At 42.6% G+C, this 19250-nt stretch overlaps 1 protein-coding gene across 6 annotated transcripts in view; it reads right to left on the bottom strand.

Annotated features, from left to right (window-relative positions):
- The window catches only part of CNTN5 (contactin 5), a 3179309-nt gene that overhangs the window by 768603 nt on the left and 2391456 nt on the right, over positions 1-19250 (bottom strand). For all 6 annotated transcript variants that reach the window (XM_069202389.1, XM_069202386.1, XM_069202392.1 and 3 more), the window contains one exon: positions 6664-6766. In XM_069202389.1, the coding sequence (XP_069058490.1) occupies positions 6664-6766 (103 nt within the window). The remainder of the gene's footprint in view (positions 1-6663; positions 6767-19250) is intronic.

The following is a 19250-nucleotide window of genomic DNA, read 5'->3' on the forward strand; positions in this document are numbered from 1 at the left end:
ATGAAATAACTTCTATGTAATGTAGTCCACTTTCCTAAATTGGTCTAAACCCTTCATGAGAGAAGCCATCTTGAAATGAGTCCATGCTTCTAGAAACTTGCCATGGGTTAAATAGGTCACATAGGAAAGATAGCAACATGAGGCACATTAAAAAAAACAAAATTCGTATTTAATTATTGTCTTAATAATAGGCTGGAGAACATAACAGTTGTAATTTTTTTTTCCAAATAAATAATGTATGTAGGCGTTCAAGTACAAAAAAAAAATAGTTTAACGAAAGTAATCCTGATAATATTATGGGGTATTTACATATTTATTTACACCAGATACATACTTCCATTTCTTAAACCACTGTTCACCCAAAGATATTTTGCCAATCAAAGATGCCTGATCCCCTTGCAGTGTGTGGCCATCGGGAAATAAGGCCATGGTCATGGTCATTATAGAAAAAGAGATTTAACAAAGGACCAACAGTCTTGCTCCTAAGAGAAGGGAAGGGAAGATAAAATAAGGACTGGAATACCGGGCTTCTTAGAAATGCATGAATGATTGATTAAAGGTCTAGGCTCGCTGTTCCACCTGACTCACAAAAGACGATGCAGACTAATAAAAGTCCAGCTCATTATTCAATAAAATGATTTCCTTTATATTTTGTTGTAGCTTTCCTTGCACACAAATATGTTCTTGTAAAATAAGACTTTGTACCTACTGTACTGCATTTACATAATTACCTACATCATATTTCAAGCACGGTTTTAGTTAACATGCATTTTTAGGGAGGAAACCTTGTTTCCGAGATGACTTCCACACAGACCAAGTATCCCTTGCTAGCGGCCGCTGCTCCTGATAATGATCCACCTTGTCTACAGCAAAAGCTAACCACCCCACCCGCCCTATAGTGAGATAAGACTCACATTATTGCTTTCCAAAAGAATATGTTTGTCTGTTGAAGCAATTTATGATCAGCGCTGTCTGAAGGCTATGGCATAGGAGGGCTAACCTAAGGCACCCGCCCTTTGTACTGTTGTATGTATGTATATAGGTATTTCTAAAACGCATTCTGGCCTTCGCATCGAAGCGCTAGAGGGGGTACAGTGAGAATCCAATGAGAGAGCCAGCAGCGGAGCCAAACCAATTAACGCGGAAACAGCCAAGTTTTCACCAGCCTCCTGAAAGTTGTAATGTTCTAGCAGATATCTAAACCTATGGAAGGCGTCAATGAAGCTTTTACCACAGTTCAACACAAGGAACCAGGGCTGACCATGTGAAAACTACAGAAAGTAATATCCATTTGTTGAGGTTCACAGCTGCAGTCAAGAATGGCTGCTGATTACTTGCCCGCAAAATTGCTGTTCTGAACCACAGACAATGACTTATAAAGAAGGCGTGAGTCATTTAAAGCCATTAATGCCATAGAAGGAAGGGTAACAAGATTCACATAGATGAATGGAGGTGCAAAGACCCTGAGCAGCCTCTCTAGTACCACAACTTGCTGTTTTCATCCCTATCTTCAGTAAGGGAGTAAGTAAGCCCAATCACCAAAGTGAAGTGGGAAAATAAATGAGCAGCTGTTAAGTTTTCTCTACTGCTCTATAAGATATGGAGGCAGCACTGTGTGGTACTGAAGGTAGAGTAACTTTTTCAGCTGTGAATCGGGACACGGAGCTGGAACTGCTCGTCGAAGCTGAATGTGGCACATAGCGTTAGAAACAACAAAAACACAAAATAGAGAGTGGTAGATCTCTCCAGAAAATATACTGGGTACTCCACTTCCTTGTTGTTGTGGCACCTCCAGCGCTGAGACTTTATTTCCACTAATTTTAAAGACGTGCATTAATTTCACATTATTACTGCATGTAGGTCACAGACGGCTTACACCAGAAACTAACATCTGATCTTGGGCACCTACCTGCAGGAATTCATTGCATATTGCTCGCACAGCTGCAATGGCACATGAGTTTATTATGGAAAAGCGGAGTGATTTCTGCTCATAGAATGCATGTTAGCTATGCGCCATGATGAAGTTGAGTTCCTTCTACTTTTGAATGGCATCCACCTTGTGTGTGCATGTTTGTTGCTTTGCCCGTAACAAGTAGCGAAACATAGAAACACCTGGGCACCTCTTGCACTTTTTCATGATGTGTTTTTTTTTTATTGCATGTGTTTAAATGCTGTGTGTGCATGGAGGTATGCCTGTACGCACATGGGCATGTACCCGTGTACTGTAGTTAAATTCTGAGTAAAGCAGCAAATGCCATTTGAGTGGTGACAATGGTACTACGAGACCAGGTACCTTTGGTAAATTTAGGTTATGTCTGTGCTTATGAGAGCCTTTTTACGTATCGTGGGGCCATATGTACAAACACATTTTCCCATAGACACAGAATGGGTAAAACCCTTTGGTACATCTGGCCCTTAATCAGTTATCTACGAAAGCTTGAGTATCATCGCACATGTTTACCCTATATCAGTGGTTCCCAACCTGTGGTCCGTGGACCCCTGGGGGTCCGCGAAGCCTCCTGAGGGGCTCTGCGACTGCTTAGAAAATAAAATATTATTAACAGATTAGGTCCCCAGCTTTCAGTAATGACTTAGTGGGGGGGTCCCCGGATTCCAATAATGATTCAGTGGGAGTCCCTGGGTTTCAGTGATTATAAAGTGGGGGTCCACAGAATTCAAAAGATTGGGAACCACTGCCCTATATGTTTTTGCGCACATTTGTTTCACTGATTTCATAAGGGACGCGTTTGTGCTTTGAATTCATAACAATTAACGTGAATAATATCTAAACTATACACATTAAACCAGTCACATGACGTTTTCTTCTTTCCTATACATCCATGTCTCGTTTAGATGTTCTCCTCAATGTTATTTCAATTTCCTGCCGAGCTGGCCGGGGCTGCAGCGCTTGCAAAGACAATCTGATCGTTCCCTAATAACAGACAAAGCGAGATAAGGAATGTGCTGAGAGAAATATCTTCGTGCGTTAATAGCTGGAGGGTTTGATATATTTGATAACCTTAAATTGCTTGGCGGGGCAGGACTTTATAGCAGATTAATGTCAGTGTGATTGCAGGTACATGGTATTTAAACCATAATTCTAGAATCATTGATTTCTCCTTGTGTGCGCGCCAAAAAAAACCTCTGGTAGTGAACGGATTTGTATAGATATCACAAGGAATGTGCAGCTTATCGGAGCCTCATTTCTTCTTTTGAAAGTCACAGCGAGGTTTAAAAATAACTCATCAAAGCCACGTGTAATTCATTAGCTGTTCATGAGAGCAATCACTTTGTATGCCATATAGACATCATATCTAAATGCCATCTTTACATAAGGCGCCTGTCTGTTCGGTGTGTGCCATAGATTTTTTCATACTGCTCCTGAACATTTTAATTAATCCGATCTATATTGTATCATGGGGTTTCTGAATGAAACAATATGTGATAATATATTTTCTACAGCAACAGGCGATAATATGTAACAGCAACTGCATCAATTTATTGTCTTAAAATGCAAAATAAGATACTTGGGTCTCCTTAGGAGATTCAACTATATATGCTGGTAAATTTCGTCCCACTCCCCAACTGACCCAAAGTTATTGTTACCAGTGGTACTGGTAAACCACTGGAGGTGAGACTATAGCTTGTCAAGAGTGGTACTATGAGATGCCCATTAGAAATAAGGAATTACCTGAGAAATCAAAAATTTGGTCCCAGTTCTCATGATTATTCTTTATTTAGGGCATGATATTTTAATGGGAGATTGTTCTTGTTTTGGGCAGGTGAGGTCTCTAAGTCCAAAACTCTGGAGCCAGAGAGTTGCAGTGGACCTTGTAATCAAGAGGGATAATCTGCAACAGCCTCTGCCGCTGTTCCTGTGTTACCAGTTTCCCTGTGTTACTAACAGGCCGTTTCAGAGGACTCTGACTAGTAGCTTGTGATAGGACCCCCTAGAAGATTTGTAAGGGAAAGTCTCACCAAAAGGGTTAAGTCTCTCAATCCAGTTCTGTGCTCACAGGAAAGTGGACTCAATGCTGGACCTGCAATAATCGACTCTCTTCAATTTGGTCCTTTTACAGTAACCAACCATTTAAATGTGTCCTGATGGAAACGATTGCACACAATTCCAGAATCTCCTGCCTTACAGATTTGTAATATGTCACCCAGTCAGTGCCAGCCTAACCCAGGTTGTGATACGCAGGTACACAGGTGTGAAGGAGGGGGGGGGAGGTGTTTCATAAGAGGACATTCCATTTGCCAATAAGTCAGTTGGGTACAAGAAGGACACCCAAAACTACAGACATTAGAAACCCTTCTGGAAACAAGAGGAACCTCTGCCTGGAGAAGAGCTGAAGAGCTGAGGAAGAAGAGTGCCCTGCCTGTGACTGTGCTTTGTGGAGCTATCCTGGAGTTGCTGCTTCTGCCAGAGTAAGAGGGCAAAGACTGGACTTTGTGTGCCTTCCATCTTCTGAAGAAATCTCCAAGGGCTTGATTTAGAGCTTGCCTCTTGTTCTTTGAAGTCTCAGGGACAGCAAAGACTTCTCTCTGCCAGCACCTGGAGTCTATTGAGAGACTTCTACTCTGCCCTGTGGTGCCCATCCAGTTCCTGGGACCCTGAAAGGAGAAGCTGGCAGCTTAAAGACAAGGAAATCCACACACAGAGTGCCGTGCGGGGAAAAGATCGACACAACTCTGATCTGCGGCTGAAGAAACGATGCGCTGCCGGCTCCGCAGCTGAGAATCGCCGCTCGCAGGAAACGCGACTTAAGAATCGACGCACGGAGCAGGAGAAATGATGCGCAGCATCGCTGATGGAGGCTGGGAGATCACAACTCGTGCTGCGGGGTTTTCGGATCATCGTACGGCTGGATTTCTGACTCAAGTACTGCTGGGCATGGAAAAACAACTCAAGGCCTGCCCGGACTTGAGAGTGCTGATCGTATCAATGCATTGCTCTCCTGCAGAGAGAAGAAACGACACGCCCCAACCCGGCGAAAGGAGAAACTACGCAAGGTCCCGCTCGTGAGTGGAATCAACGCATCGCAAGCCCTTTTTAACGTGCACTCGCCTGTGCAGGGTTATTTTTGACACACCCAAGGTACTTTTTCACGCTGACAGCGTTAGTGTGTGTTTGAAACTACTTAAATACTCTTTTTTCTTTTTTTTTATTGATATCCTGACTTGTGGATTTTTGTCGTTTTGGTCTTGTTTTGTTTAGATAAATATTTCCTATTTTTCTAAACTGGTTTTGTGTCATTTTGTAGTGTTTTCATTCAGTTACTGTGTGTGTTGCTATAAATACTTTACACCTAGCACTCCGAAGTTAAGCCTACTGCTCTGCCAAGCTACCAAAAGGGTAAGCAGGGGTTAGCTGAGGGTGATTCTCTTTTACCCTGACTAGAATGAGGGTCCTTGCTTGAACAGGGGGTAACCTGATGTCAACCAAAGACCCCATTTCTAACAATACCATTTTCCTTTTAGTATTACCAACACGTGGACCACTTTTAGATATAGAGGTGGGTAATGAGTGCTACCTCAAGTTAATAACCTTGATGTCTTTGATAGAATAATTAATCTCTATTATTTATCTTGTTTGGTCTGCAGGGATGGGTGGCGGAGCCAAGACAGGTCATTCTCCCACTCATACTCTCTAATGGTTTGTATATCAGCTTTGTCATAGGTGACCATAAGATTTTAGCTATCTCTGATACATTTAGTACTAAATCAAACTATCTTTGTGTCTTTAATTTTTCATGACATTTTGCGGATTTGAATTTTATGTTTTGTGTCCAGAAGGTGGTTCATTAAAAAAACACTTACATGCAATGCCTGAATTAATAATTGAACCACTAGAGAAGCATTACTAGGTCGCTCATATGTTCCTCAAAAAAGCACCAAAGATGCACACACTGAAACATGTTGGACAGTCATGATCTGACTCAAGATTATGGGATTTAACTCTCTGTATTTAACCTGTGAGTTTTGTTTCTGTTACTGAGAAATGATTGATTTTACCTTAGTTGAGAGTCCCTTGCTAGTGAAGAGCCCACCTGGAGGGACAGCACACTAATAGGGAGAGTGCATTAATATGTAAAGTGTCAGAAAGGGCTTCAGTGTAAGGCATCAACACTAGTGCTGTTTCTGGGCGCTGGGACAGCAGAAGTAGGAGTCAGTGAGTGGAACAGCCCCATCAAAGTGAGTACGCACTGTGATTTGTTTTTCTCAGGTGGGTAAATTATCTATGATGAGACTGGTGATCCTGGTTCAGTATTGCACACAGGCTGGGTTACCAAGGTTCTTTAATATTTTAATATTTTATGAGAGCCATATTAACCTTGCAAAAATAAATCATATGACTGTAGTCAAGAAATACTCATAATGAAATCAAACATTTAGAAGAAAAAAACAGCAACAGTGTTCATACCTCCTAGAAAAGTTTACTTTTAATGCCAAAGTTCAGTATTTGTGATTAAATCTATCACTGTTCAGATGAATGACAGAGCAGTGTATGCGTAAATGGCTATTCAATTGTCACATGTCCACCTGGTAGGATCCTCTGAGAAAGATATGTTAAAATGAAATTCAGCAAAGTAACAGATTTAGAAATTGCATGTCACATTTTAATAAACAATGGTGTCTAATTTTGAAAGAATATGTACTTACTTGCCGAGTGCAAAGCACTCCATCTTGACATTGCTTCCCTTAGCAGCAGAGAGAGTATAAGAAAAATGGACCTCAATTTTCGGCTCATATTCGCCCATCACACCTGGGAAATAAAAGGATGTCCTTTAGAGATATAATGATTGTCACTACTTTCCATTACTATCAAAATTATTACTAAAGCCATTGTGGCAGACTTGCTAATAGCGACAGATTCACAAAGCTTGAGAGAAAAGCTAAAGCAGATGTGTAAATTATCCCTCCTTGTTTAGCTCAAGTCCCACGCATCATTTCAAATGTTTGATTATATTATTATTGTTGCAAAAGAGCCAACATTATTTATACAGTAAATGGGCAGATGTTTTATTCATTGGATCTCCTGGCACACTGAAACGTGTTTATTTTTTAGAGCGGTTGTGGAAGCGATTTTTCTTTTTTCCCCCCAATTTATGCAATTTAGCAATGTGAATGTTGTGTAGGCTATACGCCTACACCAAGCGCAATGAACAACAAACATTATTTTTGATAGCTTTCCCTTTAGTTTTTGTATATTTTCTTTCACGCACAAGGTCTTTTGCAGCTCTAACTTTGCTCTCATTTTAGTGCTCGAATTACAAAACCATCTTTTGCAACGTTCGCCATGCATGTATCAAACTTTTCATAAGCAACTTGTGCAATTAGAAAACAAATGAAGCTATGGGGTGTACTCTGTAAATCAGTATGAGTAAAAACGCCGGCTCCCCCGCTATGGTGGAGGAGCAGTCACTCCTGCCCCGGGCCAGCAGCAGCAGCAAATCTTTAAAAAGAAAACAATAATAAACAATGTTTATTATTGTTTCATTTTTAAAGGGGTGGGCCATGGGGGATGAAAGGTGCCGGGGGTAGTGGTGTGCACTCCCCTCAGTACATGTGTGTTTGCGCATTGAGCTGTCTCCAACCTGGCACTGTGTTGCCGGGTTGGAAACAGCAGGCCCAGGCTCCTAGTCTGCCTGGGAGCGCAAAGGCAGGGTGCTCAGGCCAATCCTAACGCTGATCTCATGCATTAGAGCAGCGTTAGGACTGGCAGCAGGGCAGGCTGGGAGTCTGTGCCGGGGAGCCTACAGTCCAACGGAGACCAGAGGAGCGGTGGTGTGGAGGGTTCAAGGTAAATTTGTTTAAAAAAAAAATTATTTGGATCTGTTCACCCTCCTCCCCTTCCCCCACCACCCTTGGCACTTCGCCCCACTGCCAGCCGCGACTGATGAGTACAATACCCCGACAGGACTCTATAAAATTGTTTTTTTTATCAGATCTTTTCACAGAGACGACTGGCAACACCGTCTGCCAAGCAGCTACATATGAGAATGCTAAGTATAGTGGGTCGGCAACAAAAGAGGTGAGTTCACTCAATTTCTTTGAATCTCTAAGAAAACTATAAACAGCAATCAAGACAAGTGGTCTCCTACAACCAAAGCGAACCTGGACTTGGAGGCGTAGCCGTTTTTGAAAACACCTCTGGTAACAGTTGGATAGTGCGAGTTCATGTGTATGGACATTGTGGTCTAGCTGGCAGCTTTGATGCATATAAGGTCAAGAGGAGCAGCAAAACAGTGAATAAAACACTCAGCATAGGTCTTCAGGCTAGCAAGGTGGAAATGGAACACACACTGCCACCACCCCGTTCTCTGGAAGCACCAACAGCAACATTTTTTTTTTTTTTTATTTTTTTTTTTACAGTTTTGCAAATAACAAATCCACGTGGGCAGCTGAGCATTTTAAATAGTACCGGGAGATCAAAAAGTCTTGGTCCAAAAGAGTTCATCAAGGTAGAAGAGCGAATCCCATACATCTAATTTCAGAGAGTTTGGTCAAAGTCCACTTCCAATCAAAGTCAGTGCATACTCCAAATAGCCTGCAGAACATTTCCCCTCTTATGGAGTACGTCTGGATGAGTACTCAGGCCAAAAACGTGGACTGCCTCCTTGTGATTCTAGGTTGTGGAAGTCAATAAAGGGTGTTCCCTCTGAAGTCACTCAACAGGATTGTACCCTATTTCCATGTAATTGGTTCCTCAAGATCAGAGTCTTCATGCAACACTGCCAAAAAGGCAGGGGACACATTGGACACAAAGAAAAATGGAAATGTCACAAATGCGCTGGTTGTTGGTGACATTCATGCACACACAGCAGTAGATCTAGTTTCACAAAAAAAGTAAAAGTATCAATAAATGATAAACTAAGCTATACAATGTATGGTAAACTTTGAAACTTGGGTGTTTTTCTATTATTTACAAACAAGCACTGTTCTACTTACATTTATATCTAGAAACTAAGTGAAAGCTTTTTTACTTTTATCTAACCTTAACTCTTTTCAATGTGTTGGTACTCATCAACATGTAGTAATATTTGTTTAAAGCAATCAGTGAGGGTGGGAGATTTATAAAAATGCAACTTCTATATTTCTGTTACCTATAAATGGGTAGACATATGCAGCAAAAATGAGTCAAGGTCCCATGCATCTCAATTAAGTGGAATGACCGTCATTGTGACCTTGCATCCATTTGACAGAGGTTGGGTTTGACAGGAGCACCACCTATATACAGCATTGCTACGGCTCTTTCAAGATCCAAAATCCCAGTTCAATCCAGCCATAAAGGCTTTGCGGCTGATGGTATTATTTTCATACCCGTTTCTAATGTGAGTTGTGACTGAGCTCACATCCTTTCTTAACAGAAGGATCCACAACACTGAATCTAGATTTTCCTAGGATATCCTTGAAGCACATTTGGTATCTTGGCCTGATCTACACGAAAAAAAAACTTCAGGGAAGGAAGGAAAGGGGAGGACAGAGAAAGGGAGAAAGAGAAAGAGAGAGAGAGTGTGGGTGAGTGAGTGTGTGTGTGTGTGTGTCTCTCTGTCTCTATCTCTCCAAACCAATGAATACTAGAGTTAAAAGAATATAGGACTGAAGATAGATAAACATATTCAAATGGTATTAAAAGAAATGTAACTACTGCATCATTAAGAAAAGGTATGATTCCCTTTAATGCATGTCTATTAAAGCATTAGATCATGTGAAAGATATGGACTTGTCCTGGAAATCAAACCAGGCCAATCCATGAGTGAACATTGTCAAAAAGATGTGTGTTGTTTGGTATCAATGATAGACATTTATATTTTTATGGAGCATTATTTTTTATTAAAATAAATTAAAAAATAATAAAACGAAATAACATTCTTAAGATATGTACAGAAATATTTAAAATGAAAAACATTAAAATGTACACATTTTAAAACACTCCCCAAAACCTCTCTAAAATCCAACAACCCAAAACAAACAATAAAAAACAAAAAACATATATTTTTAATCAGTAAATTAAAAAGGAAAAACTTCTATAAAAATACGAATAAAAACGACCATCTTTCTTCAGTGGGATTTGTTACAGGAAACATCTCCATGTTCAGTGGCACTCTCAATAGCCAATCAAATTGCACACTGTGACTTTAATGATATCTTATAAAAACATAATTTTTAAACTTCCATCACTGTAACGGAAACGAATATGCATCGCCTTTATTCAATGTTATTTCAGTATTTGTTTCTTCTGTGCTAACAATTTCTTTTTGAAAAGGCTAACTTTACTCATTGGGTAATTTTCCATTCTGTCAAACATTTTAGAAACCGATAATCTCTGATCAATACCTGACCGACCTCCTTTTTGTAAGGAAATACGCAACTGATTGCTTTTATCACTATGTAATAGAGTTATGCAATTCCATTTCAGAAGGGCTAAGTCCTGTCAGTTGCACTAGGGCATTCCCTACTATGCATCCTCAAAGTCCTTTAATGGGCAACGAATAACTTAGCAACTAAAAAAATAAGAGGATTGGAGATTGGATCTTTCTTTTTTGGCATGTTCCTGGTAAGCTGGAACCACTTGTTATCCCTAAACACCAAGGTGGGTGGGAAAGGTAAATAACATTCGCTGTAGGGATCATGGGAAACCAATGTAAGGGAGCGAGAGAGAAAAACCAGACCAGATCTCACTCTTGGAATGGATTTGTCACAGTGGCTTGGGGTGGCACAGAGCAACCTTGGTGTTGGAGAAATGGTACATCACTGAACCAGATGTAGGATACATAAGAGACAAGCAGGCAAATTATATGGGTACAGACCGAAAGCAACAAAACATATGAGCAATTTAAGCTCACCGGTTTTAGTAGTGGATGTTTGTATTTAAGTCGCTGATGGAATAGGATGCCAGATGGGACCCCCAGGACACCACTGCAAATCAGACTAGCCAGGAGATGAGAAAGTAAGAGAGTAAGAGGCTACTTGAAGGTATTGAGAACAAACAATAAACCGTAGGGGAGAGGGGCCTGAGGGAAACCAAGCATAAAAGAACTAAGACACGACTAAACAACTATCATGAGGAATGAGTAAATGGATGTGAAATGGTACAAAAAGTAGAGCCACAACAAACTACCACATTACAAAGCACGAGCTCAACGTCATGAGTGTATTGGGTATCACTATGTTAGCAGGCTAACAGCGTTCAAAATCTCTTCTCTTTCACTGTCGGGTGCTCTGAAATCTCCAGCCTTAGCTAGCCCTATATCTAATCCCCTGCTGGCCTGAAGCCTGAATCTTGACAACAGTCTTATCTGACAAAATCCTTTTCGCTTACATGTTTCAGATTCACAACTAGCAGCGTTTAAGGTAGTATTAATTCTTATATTACCCCAAGCAGCCTTGAAAAACCACAAAAGCAATGAATAAAAATAATGAGTAATCGGGAGGATAAAAAGAATACAATAGGCCACAGTCACGGCAGTCAAATTATTAAAAAAAGACAAGGGGTCTCGCCAGTGGTTGTACAATCTGAAATAAGTGAGGAAGAGAAGGTGCAAGATCTCTACCATATTTTTGATATCCCATTAGAAGAACTTAAAGCGGTGGGGAAGTGGGGAAATATTAGTGCAGATAAAACACACAAATTAAAAGCAGAAAACATCAAAACAAATGGAAATAAATACAAAAACCTTATTAGTGAAGTTAACGATTCCCTCTGGCGGGAAACAGACACCCTCAATCTAGTTTTAATATTAAAATGGGCTCACGACCAACCCGAATGCCTGTGTAACACCCCTTGGTTTAGCATTACAACGCATAAACCTCTCATATTAGAAATACTTCTTGATGCGTTTTTCACAGCCTTGTATGATTCTGGGGTTTTAAATGATGGAAGGTATGCCACATCCCCAGACACCACTACTGATAATTTTCATTTATGATAACGTTATAATGCGTATTGCGTCAGGCACCAATCCACTTCGCCCACCCATAAATGCAACCACAAACGACATTAGTATAGAAGAAGTTCTGGACAGATTAGCGATCAGTATCGCTGATGTTCATCAGCATGGCCTTATGTCAATGTATGTCAAGTCAATTAACACTCCATGAGAACACTTCTCCACCAAGCACACTGCTATAGGTTAGTGACATTGTTAAGGACACATACATAGCAGCGAGGGAGACGAAGGGCAGAGAAGGGACACAAAGAGGGGATGATGATAGGAGGAAAATACAGGCGGAGTATGTCCCAGGGAAAGCCATGGATGCCCCCTGGAACATATGATAAAAACTTTCTCGTCAGGCAAAAGGGAAAATACAGAAATATTGTAAGCAATGCCATAGAGATACTAAGGACCATACCCAGCCATAGCCAAAGGAAGGGACATTTGACAAAGACATGGTTGAGCACACACTTACTTATATTAGATCTAAGTATCAGAAGAGGAAGAAGAGGGAAGCTATTCTGTCACTATGGCAGGTTTTCTGTGATACGAAGACAAATGTAAAAGTGACAGAGCCTAAAGAGGCAACAACACAGGAGCAAGGGAAACCCCCAGAGCAGCCTCTGGAGGAGCCCCCACCACATGGTATCTATCCTACTCTACCGGTGGTGGGGTATCACGATCCAGAACGGGTCGAACCCGAGGAAGATAGAACAGATGTGAAAGGGGCTGGGAGAGCACCTAGTCCCACCCAACAGCTCCGTGGGTGGATCATGAGCAGAAAAAAAGAGACAGGGCAACTTCAAAGTGGTGGTATACTGGAGAACAGGCAGGAAGATCCAGGAGCTTGACCCTCTTCAAGGGCAATGGACGACTGGGCAGATTGTTCTAAAATTGGGAAACACATCAGCAGAAACGCTGAGAGAGCCACCTGGGGAGTGGATGCAGGAAGAGAGTGGGAAAAAGAGATGGAGAGATCACAGTATGACGAATGTCGAGATGAGATGGAAGGAGTAGCAGGGGTAGAAGCGGAAGATGAGGAATGGGACGAAGGGTTTGAAGTAAAAGAAAGTACCTTCGGAAGAGACAAAGGCCTATATGATTTCTGACCGCGGCCAATTGATAACAAGACTACAATTGATAACAAGGGACCCAGTAGTGACAGAGAGAAGGTAAATTTTAAAACCATCCACGGGGGGACGACACCTATAGAGACGATAGAACAGAAAGAGGGTAATTATTGTTGTCAGCGCTTGTCAGATGAATTGGCAACATGGACTGAAAGGAATGGGCAGACACTTTGGGCCAGACAGGGGTCTTTCCAACCCTATAACTTAGCCAGTATACGGCAGGGACGTGGTGCCCCAGAATGGGACTATCCATGTATGCAAGAATGCTTTGCAGTCGGGAAGATGTATGCAGAGGACAAACCGACTGAAGTGACACGTAGTAAACAGGCCAGGTCGGAGGTTAAGCCGCAGGCTGCCAGGTCTCCTGCCCATCACGCAGCTGCCCCTCATTTTTATGAATGGGCAAGTACCAACAAATGTGCCCTGGCCACAGATGGACAAACATAATTTAAAGAGAGCGCTTCCCTCGCTGTCTGAAGGTGTAGGAAAATGGATAGGATGTTTTGAAAAACACACAGCCAGAGTCAACCTCGCCTTGGGCGACGTTAAAGGTTTGTTAAGTTCTCTAGTGGGAGATGAGGTAACCACTATATTTATGAGAGTAGGGCTCCCTCAAGTCACATTAATAAATATGCAGTTTGACGGGTCCTCTTTCAACAATGTCCGCCAACATGTTTGGAATGCTTCGGCAGACATACCCAGACAGACCAGATATTAGAGCACTTATGGTATAAAGTATTAGGCCAACTGAGGACATTGTAGAGTTCATCACGAGAATGAAAGAACAATGGGTACAGGAGGTCGGGCATAATTGGGAAAATACTGGAGGAAATGCACTTTTATTTTACAGCATACTGAAGAAAGGTCTTCCCACCGAAATACAGTCAAATTTGGATGGGGTAGTGGGAATTGAGGCTAAACCGTGGCCAGAAATACAAGCCCACACAATACATTATTTTAAACAGTAACAAGAAAAAGATAAAGAAAGAAGAGAACAGGCAGAGAAGGCTACTGCTAAGTTGGTGCAACACAAACTCATGAAACTGAGCTCGGAAGGGGCACTTTTGATAGCACCACCATCAACTATCGCAACATCAGTGCAAGGGCAGACATCAGGAGGGCAAATAGCAAGTGATATGGGAAGGGGACAAGGAGGTCCATCAGGAGAGCCAGGAATAATGCAGGGGAGAAGGCAAGGAGGATACCGAGTGGGGCAACAGTGTTATTATTGCGGCAAGGTGGGTCATTTTGCAAGAGAATGCAGGGCTAAGAGGACAGATGAACGCATGCAAGGGTGGTCTACTTTGCAAAGACAGGCGACTAGGCCGCCACAGATGCAATGGGGACCACAACAATATGGGAGACAGGAGTACCCCCATACCCCTCAAGCTCAGTGGATGGCACCAAAGGGGCCACCGGTGCAAAATGGGCCCCAGAGGGGCAGCAACACCATGGTAGGGCAAGCGCAGGTTAAGGTAGGAGGAGTGATGGTGCAAGGAAGTACCCCCTTTCATGCATCACCCCAAGCATTCAGTGGGACACTGACACCTAACTATGTCCAATGACAAAACCCACAGGTAACACCCATGTGTCTAATACTATCGGTAACCCACAGGTCAGAAGACAAACCCACTGTGAAGGTTGCCATAGAAGGGCTCCCCTATCAATTTTTAATTGATACTGGGGCCACCAAATCTTGCATAGAGGAAGGAACATTACCACTTTCGTGCGACTCAATGGACACACAAAGGTTTTCTGGAGATGTCAGATGGGTTCCTTTTATGAGATGAGTAAACATGACTGTGGGTGACGCACAAATTGTCGGATCATTGTTGTATTCCCCAGAGTCACCTGTCAAGCTTCTTGGAAGAGATCTAATGAGCAAGTTGAATATGACCATTTAGTTCCTGGAAGATGGATCAATGGGGTGTTCTATACCCGGTATCACGCAAGGCAGAATACTGTCCCTCATAGCTCACGAGGAATCAGGGCAGCAGGTTAGAGCAGTACCAGTTGATACAGAGGCCTACTTGCGTGGCATATACGCTCTGATAGCGGACACACCAGCGCTGCGACGGAAGACGGTGCAGTTACCAAAAGAACTGGTGTTCAGACCTTGCGAACCCATAGACCCCATAACAGAACGAGAGATGTTACTGAACATATCAGTTCTCGAAATAAGACCAACATATGTGGTGCTCATCACATTCGACAAGAGGCAGGAAATGTGGGCATCAATAGTGTTTACAGATCCCAAGGTCAAACTAAGGGATGTCTCAGAAGAGGAACTTTTCAGTGAACAACCCCTGATTGAAACAGTTGTGTTTGAAATGAACATCTCCAGTAGAATTCAGTTACAGTATAGGACAGTGTCAAAACATACACGAGATACTACAACGAGAGAAAGAGATTTGGCAAAGGTACCGGAAGTGTTATGGACAAAGGGGCCATATGACGTGGGACTAATTAAAGGAGCTGAGCCTTTGAAGATTACATTGAAACCTGGAGCCATATTTCCCAGGATAGGCCAGTACCCCCTGTCCAAGGAAGCGGAGGAAGGTATCTTACCTACAATTCAGACATTACTTGAGCAAGGAGTAATATATGACAGACCGACTGTTGGACTTTTTTTTGCTTATGCAGGGTCATCTCCAATATTTTTGCCTCCTGCCTCCTATTTTTTCTGACCTGTTGCTGTTGGCTTTTGAACTCTGAGCACTTTACCACTGCTAACCAGTGCTAAAGTGCATATGCTCTCTGTGTAAATTGTATTGTTGATTGATTTATCCATGATTGGCATATTTGATTTCCTAGTAAGTCCCTAGTAAAGTACACTAGAGGTGCCAGGGCCTGTAACTCAAATGCTACTAGTGGGCCTGCAGCACTGGTTGTGCCACCCACATAAGTAGCTCTGTAATCATGTCTCAGACCTGCCACTGCAGTGTCTGTGTGTGCAGTTTTTAACTGTAAGTTCGACTTGGCAAGTATACCCACTTGCCAGGTCTAAACCTTCCCTTTTCTTACATGTCAGACACCCCTAGGGCAGGCCCTAGGTAGCCCCAAGGGCAGGGTGCAGTGTATGGTGAAGGTAGGACAAATAGTGATGTGTTTTATATGTCCTGACAGTGAAATATTGCTAAATTAGTTTTTCACTGTTGCAAGGCCTGTCCCTCTCATCGTTTAATATGGGGGCTACCTTTAAAGTAAATTCCCTTTGGGAGCAGATAGACATGTGGAGTTTGGGGTCTCTATGCTCACAATTTAAAAATACATCTTTTAGTAAAGTTGATTTTAAGATTGTGTGTTTGACAATGCCACTTTTAGAAAGTGAGCATTTTCTTGCTTATACCATTTCTGTGACTCTGCCTGTTTGTGGATTCCCTGTCTGGGTCAGTTTGATAGTTGGACTGGCTGCACCTCACACTAGACAGTGACACAAAAGGAGCTGGGGTGTAGTCTGCATTTCCTGAGGAGCCATCTGTGCTAGGGAGGGAGGAGAGTAGAAGTCACTTACACGTGAAAGGGCTGTGCCTGTCCTCACAAAATGCAGTCTCCGACCCCCTGGTGAGTGTCATGGGCTTGGCCTGGGCAAGGCAGGATTTCACATTCAAAAGAGACATTACTTTGAAGTAGGCCTACTTCAAAGGAGAAATTGGGTATAAGAAGGGCACCCAAAACCACAGACTTTAGAACACTTCTGGAAACATGAGGAACCTCTGCCTGGAGCAGGGCTGAAGAGCTGAGGAAGAAGAGCTGCCCTGCCTGTGACTGTGGTTTGTGGAGCAATCCTGCAGTTGCTGCTTCTGCCAGAGTAAGAGGGCAAAGACTGGACTTTGTGTGCCTTCCATCTTGTGAAGAAATCTCCAAGGGCTTGATTTAGAGCTTGCCTCCTGTTGTTTGAAGTCTCAGAGACCTCTCTCTGCCAGCGCCTTGAGTCTCTGGAGAGACTCCTGCTCTGACAAGTGGCGTCCTATCCAGTCCCTGGGCCCTTGGAAGAAAAGCTGGTGGAAATTCAAGGAAATCAACTTCGGACCAACGCCGCTGCTGGATCCGGTGACGCCGCCTGCACCCGACTCCTTGATCTTCGTTGGAACACGACGACCTTCGCAGGCCCGACATCGCTGCATCCCGCCGAAGTCCGCGACTCCGTGGAAGTCGCTGCACCACGTCGTGACCGACGCCGCTCAAAGTGCACGGATCCCTGACTTCGCACATCAGCTCATTTTCATTTCTTCAACAAGGTACTGTACCTGGGGGTCTACGCGACTTCGTGTCCAGCGCCGCTGGTGTCAGATGGTGGGGAACGACTCAGTTATGACGCTGTGTTAACACCTCATCGAAGCATCTTGTGTTTCTAAGGGCTATTTTTTAGTTTAGTCTTTAAAAATTCATAACTTGACTTGTGTATGTTGGATTTTTGTCGTTCTGGTCTTGTTTTGTTTAGATAAATATTTCATATTTTTCTAAACCTGTGTTGTGTCATTTTGTAGTGCTTTCATTAAGTTACTGTGTGTGTTGGTTCAAATACTTTACACCTAGCACTCTGAAGTTAAGCCTACTGCTCTGCCAAGCTACCAAGGGGGTAAACAGGGGTTAGCTGAGGTCGATTCTCTTTTACCCTGACTAAAGTGAGGGTCCTTGCTTGAACAGGTTGTAACCTGACTGTCAACCAAAGACCCCATTTCTAACACCGTCACCATGTAATACACTGATTTGACTGATAAAAAAGGCCAAGGGAGGAACTTGGAAAATGATTCAAGATTTGCGCTCTCTGAACGACATAGTCATTTCGGAATTCCTGGTGGTATCCGATCCATCTTTTATACTGACAAATATCCCCAAAGATGCCACTTTCTTCTCTGTAATCGATTTGAAAAATTAATTTTTTAGCATTCCACTACATACCGACAGCCAATATTTGACTGGGTTCACATTTAAAAATACGCAATTCTGCCACAGATGGCTCCTTCAAGGTTTTTGTGAGTCCCCAAGCATTTTTAGTAGGACCATGAAAAAAGACTTAGCGAACATACAATGCAAGAGTACGCTTTTAAAATTATGTGGATGACATCCTGGTTTGTAGCGCCACAGAAGACATATGTAGAGACAATACCATTGGCCTCCTCTTGCAGACAAAGGGTACAAAGTAGACAAAAATAAGTTACAGTATGTGCAGACAGAGGTCCACTATTTGGTACAGCTAATGTCTAAAGATGGGAGAAAGGTGACACCTGTAAGATTAGAAAGCATTAGAAACATGTCCAAGCCCACTACTACCAAACAAATGCAGCAATTATTAAGACTCTGTAATTATGCGAGGCAGTGGATATTTGATTATGCTACGTTGACAGCACCACTCCTCACTGCATTAAAGGAGTCCCACACAACTGCAATCAAAATACATTGGACAAAGGTCAGAGAGACAGTGTTCCTGGAGCTAAAGAAAGCAATCACGAATGCTCCAGTGTTGGGTACACCTGACTACAACATACAATTCTACCTCTTTTGTCATTGTAACGGAATGACAATGATGGCAGTACTAACTCAAAAGACATCTATAGGACATAAGCCAATTGCCTACTACTGGGGCTGCTAGATCCTGTCACGAAAGGTCACTATCCATGTGAGCAAGCCCTGGCTAAAACAGCATTTGCAGTCCAAAAGAGCACCACTATTATTTTGGGATCACCTTTAAAACTGTATGTAGAGCATGCGGTATTCGCTATCTTGCAAAGAAGCAAGAGCACTCTCACAACAGAGTATCTGGGTATGAAGTAATACTTTCAATAACATCCTTGCAAGTTATCAGATGTCACACAGTTAATCCAGCAACATTCTTTGCACACCCAGTTACAGACAATGAACAAGTACATGATTGTGCCAATTATGTGCCAGAAGAAGAGAGCAAGGTGGGAGAGGACCCCATTCCAGAGAGCATGCTGCTCTTTGTGGATGGATCCTCTTTCACAGATCAAGAAACAGGGATTAGACATTCAGGAGCAGCAGTTGTAAGCAGCAGGGGTCATCTGATACTTAATGGCTTGTTGAAAAACAAATAAGCAAACTGTGCGCTACATTGCATAAAAACTGGCTCCACTGCCTCCCGTTACCCTTGTATGCCCGGCTTGTTTAGCTGGAATAACAGCAGAAGTGCACAAACGCAGCCCAGCAGACCATTCTA

Source organism: Pleurodeles waltl, chromosome 8 (genome assembly GCF_031143425.1).
Source record: "Pleurodeles waltl isolate 20211129_DDA chromosome 8, aPleWal1.hap1.20221129, whole genome shotgun sequence".
In the NCBI taxonomy this organism is placed as follows: Eukaryota; Metazoa; Chordata; class Amphibia; order Caudata; family Salamandridae; genus Pleurodeles; species Pleurodeles waltl.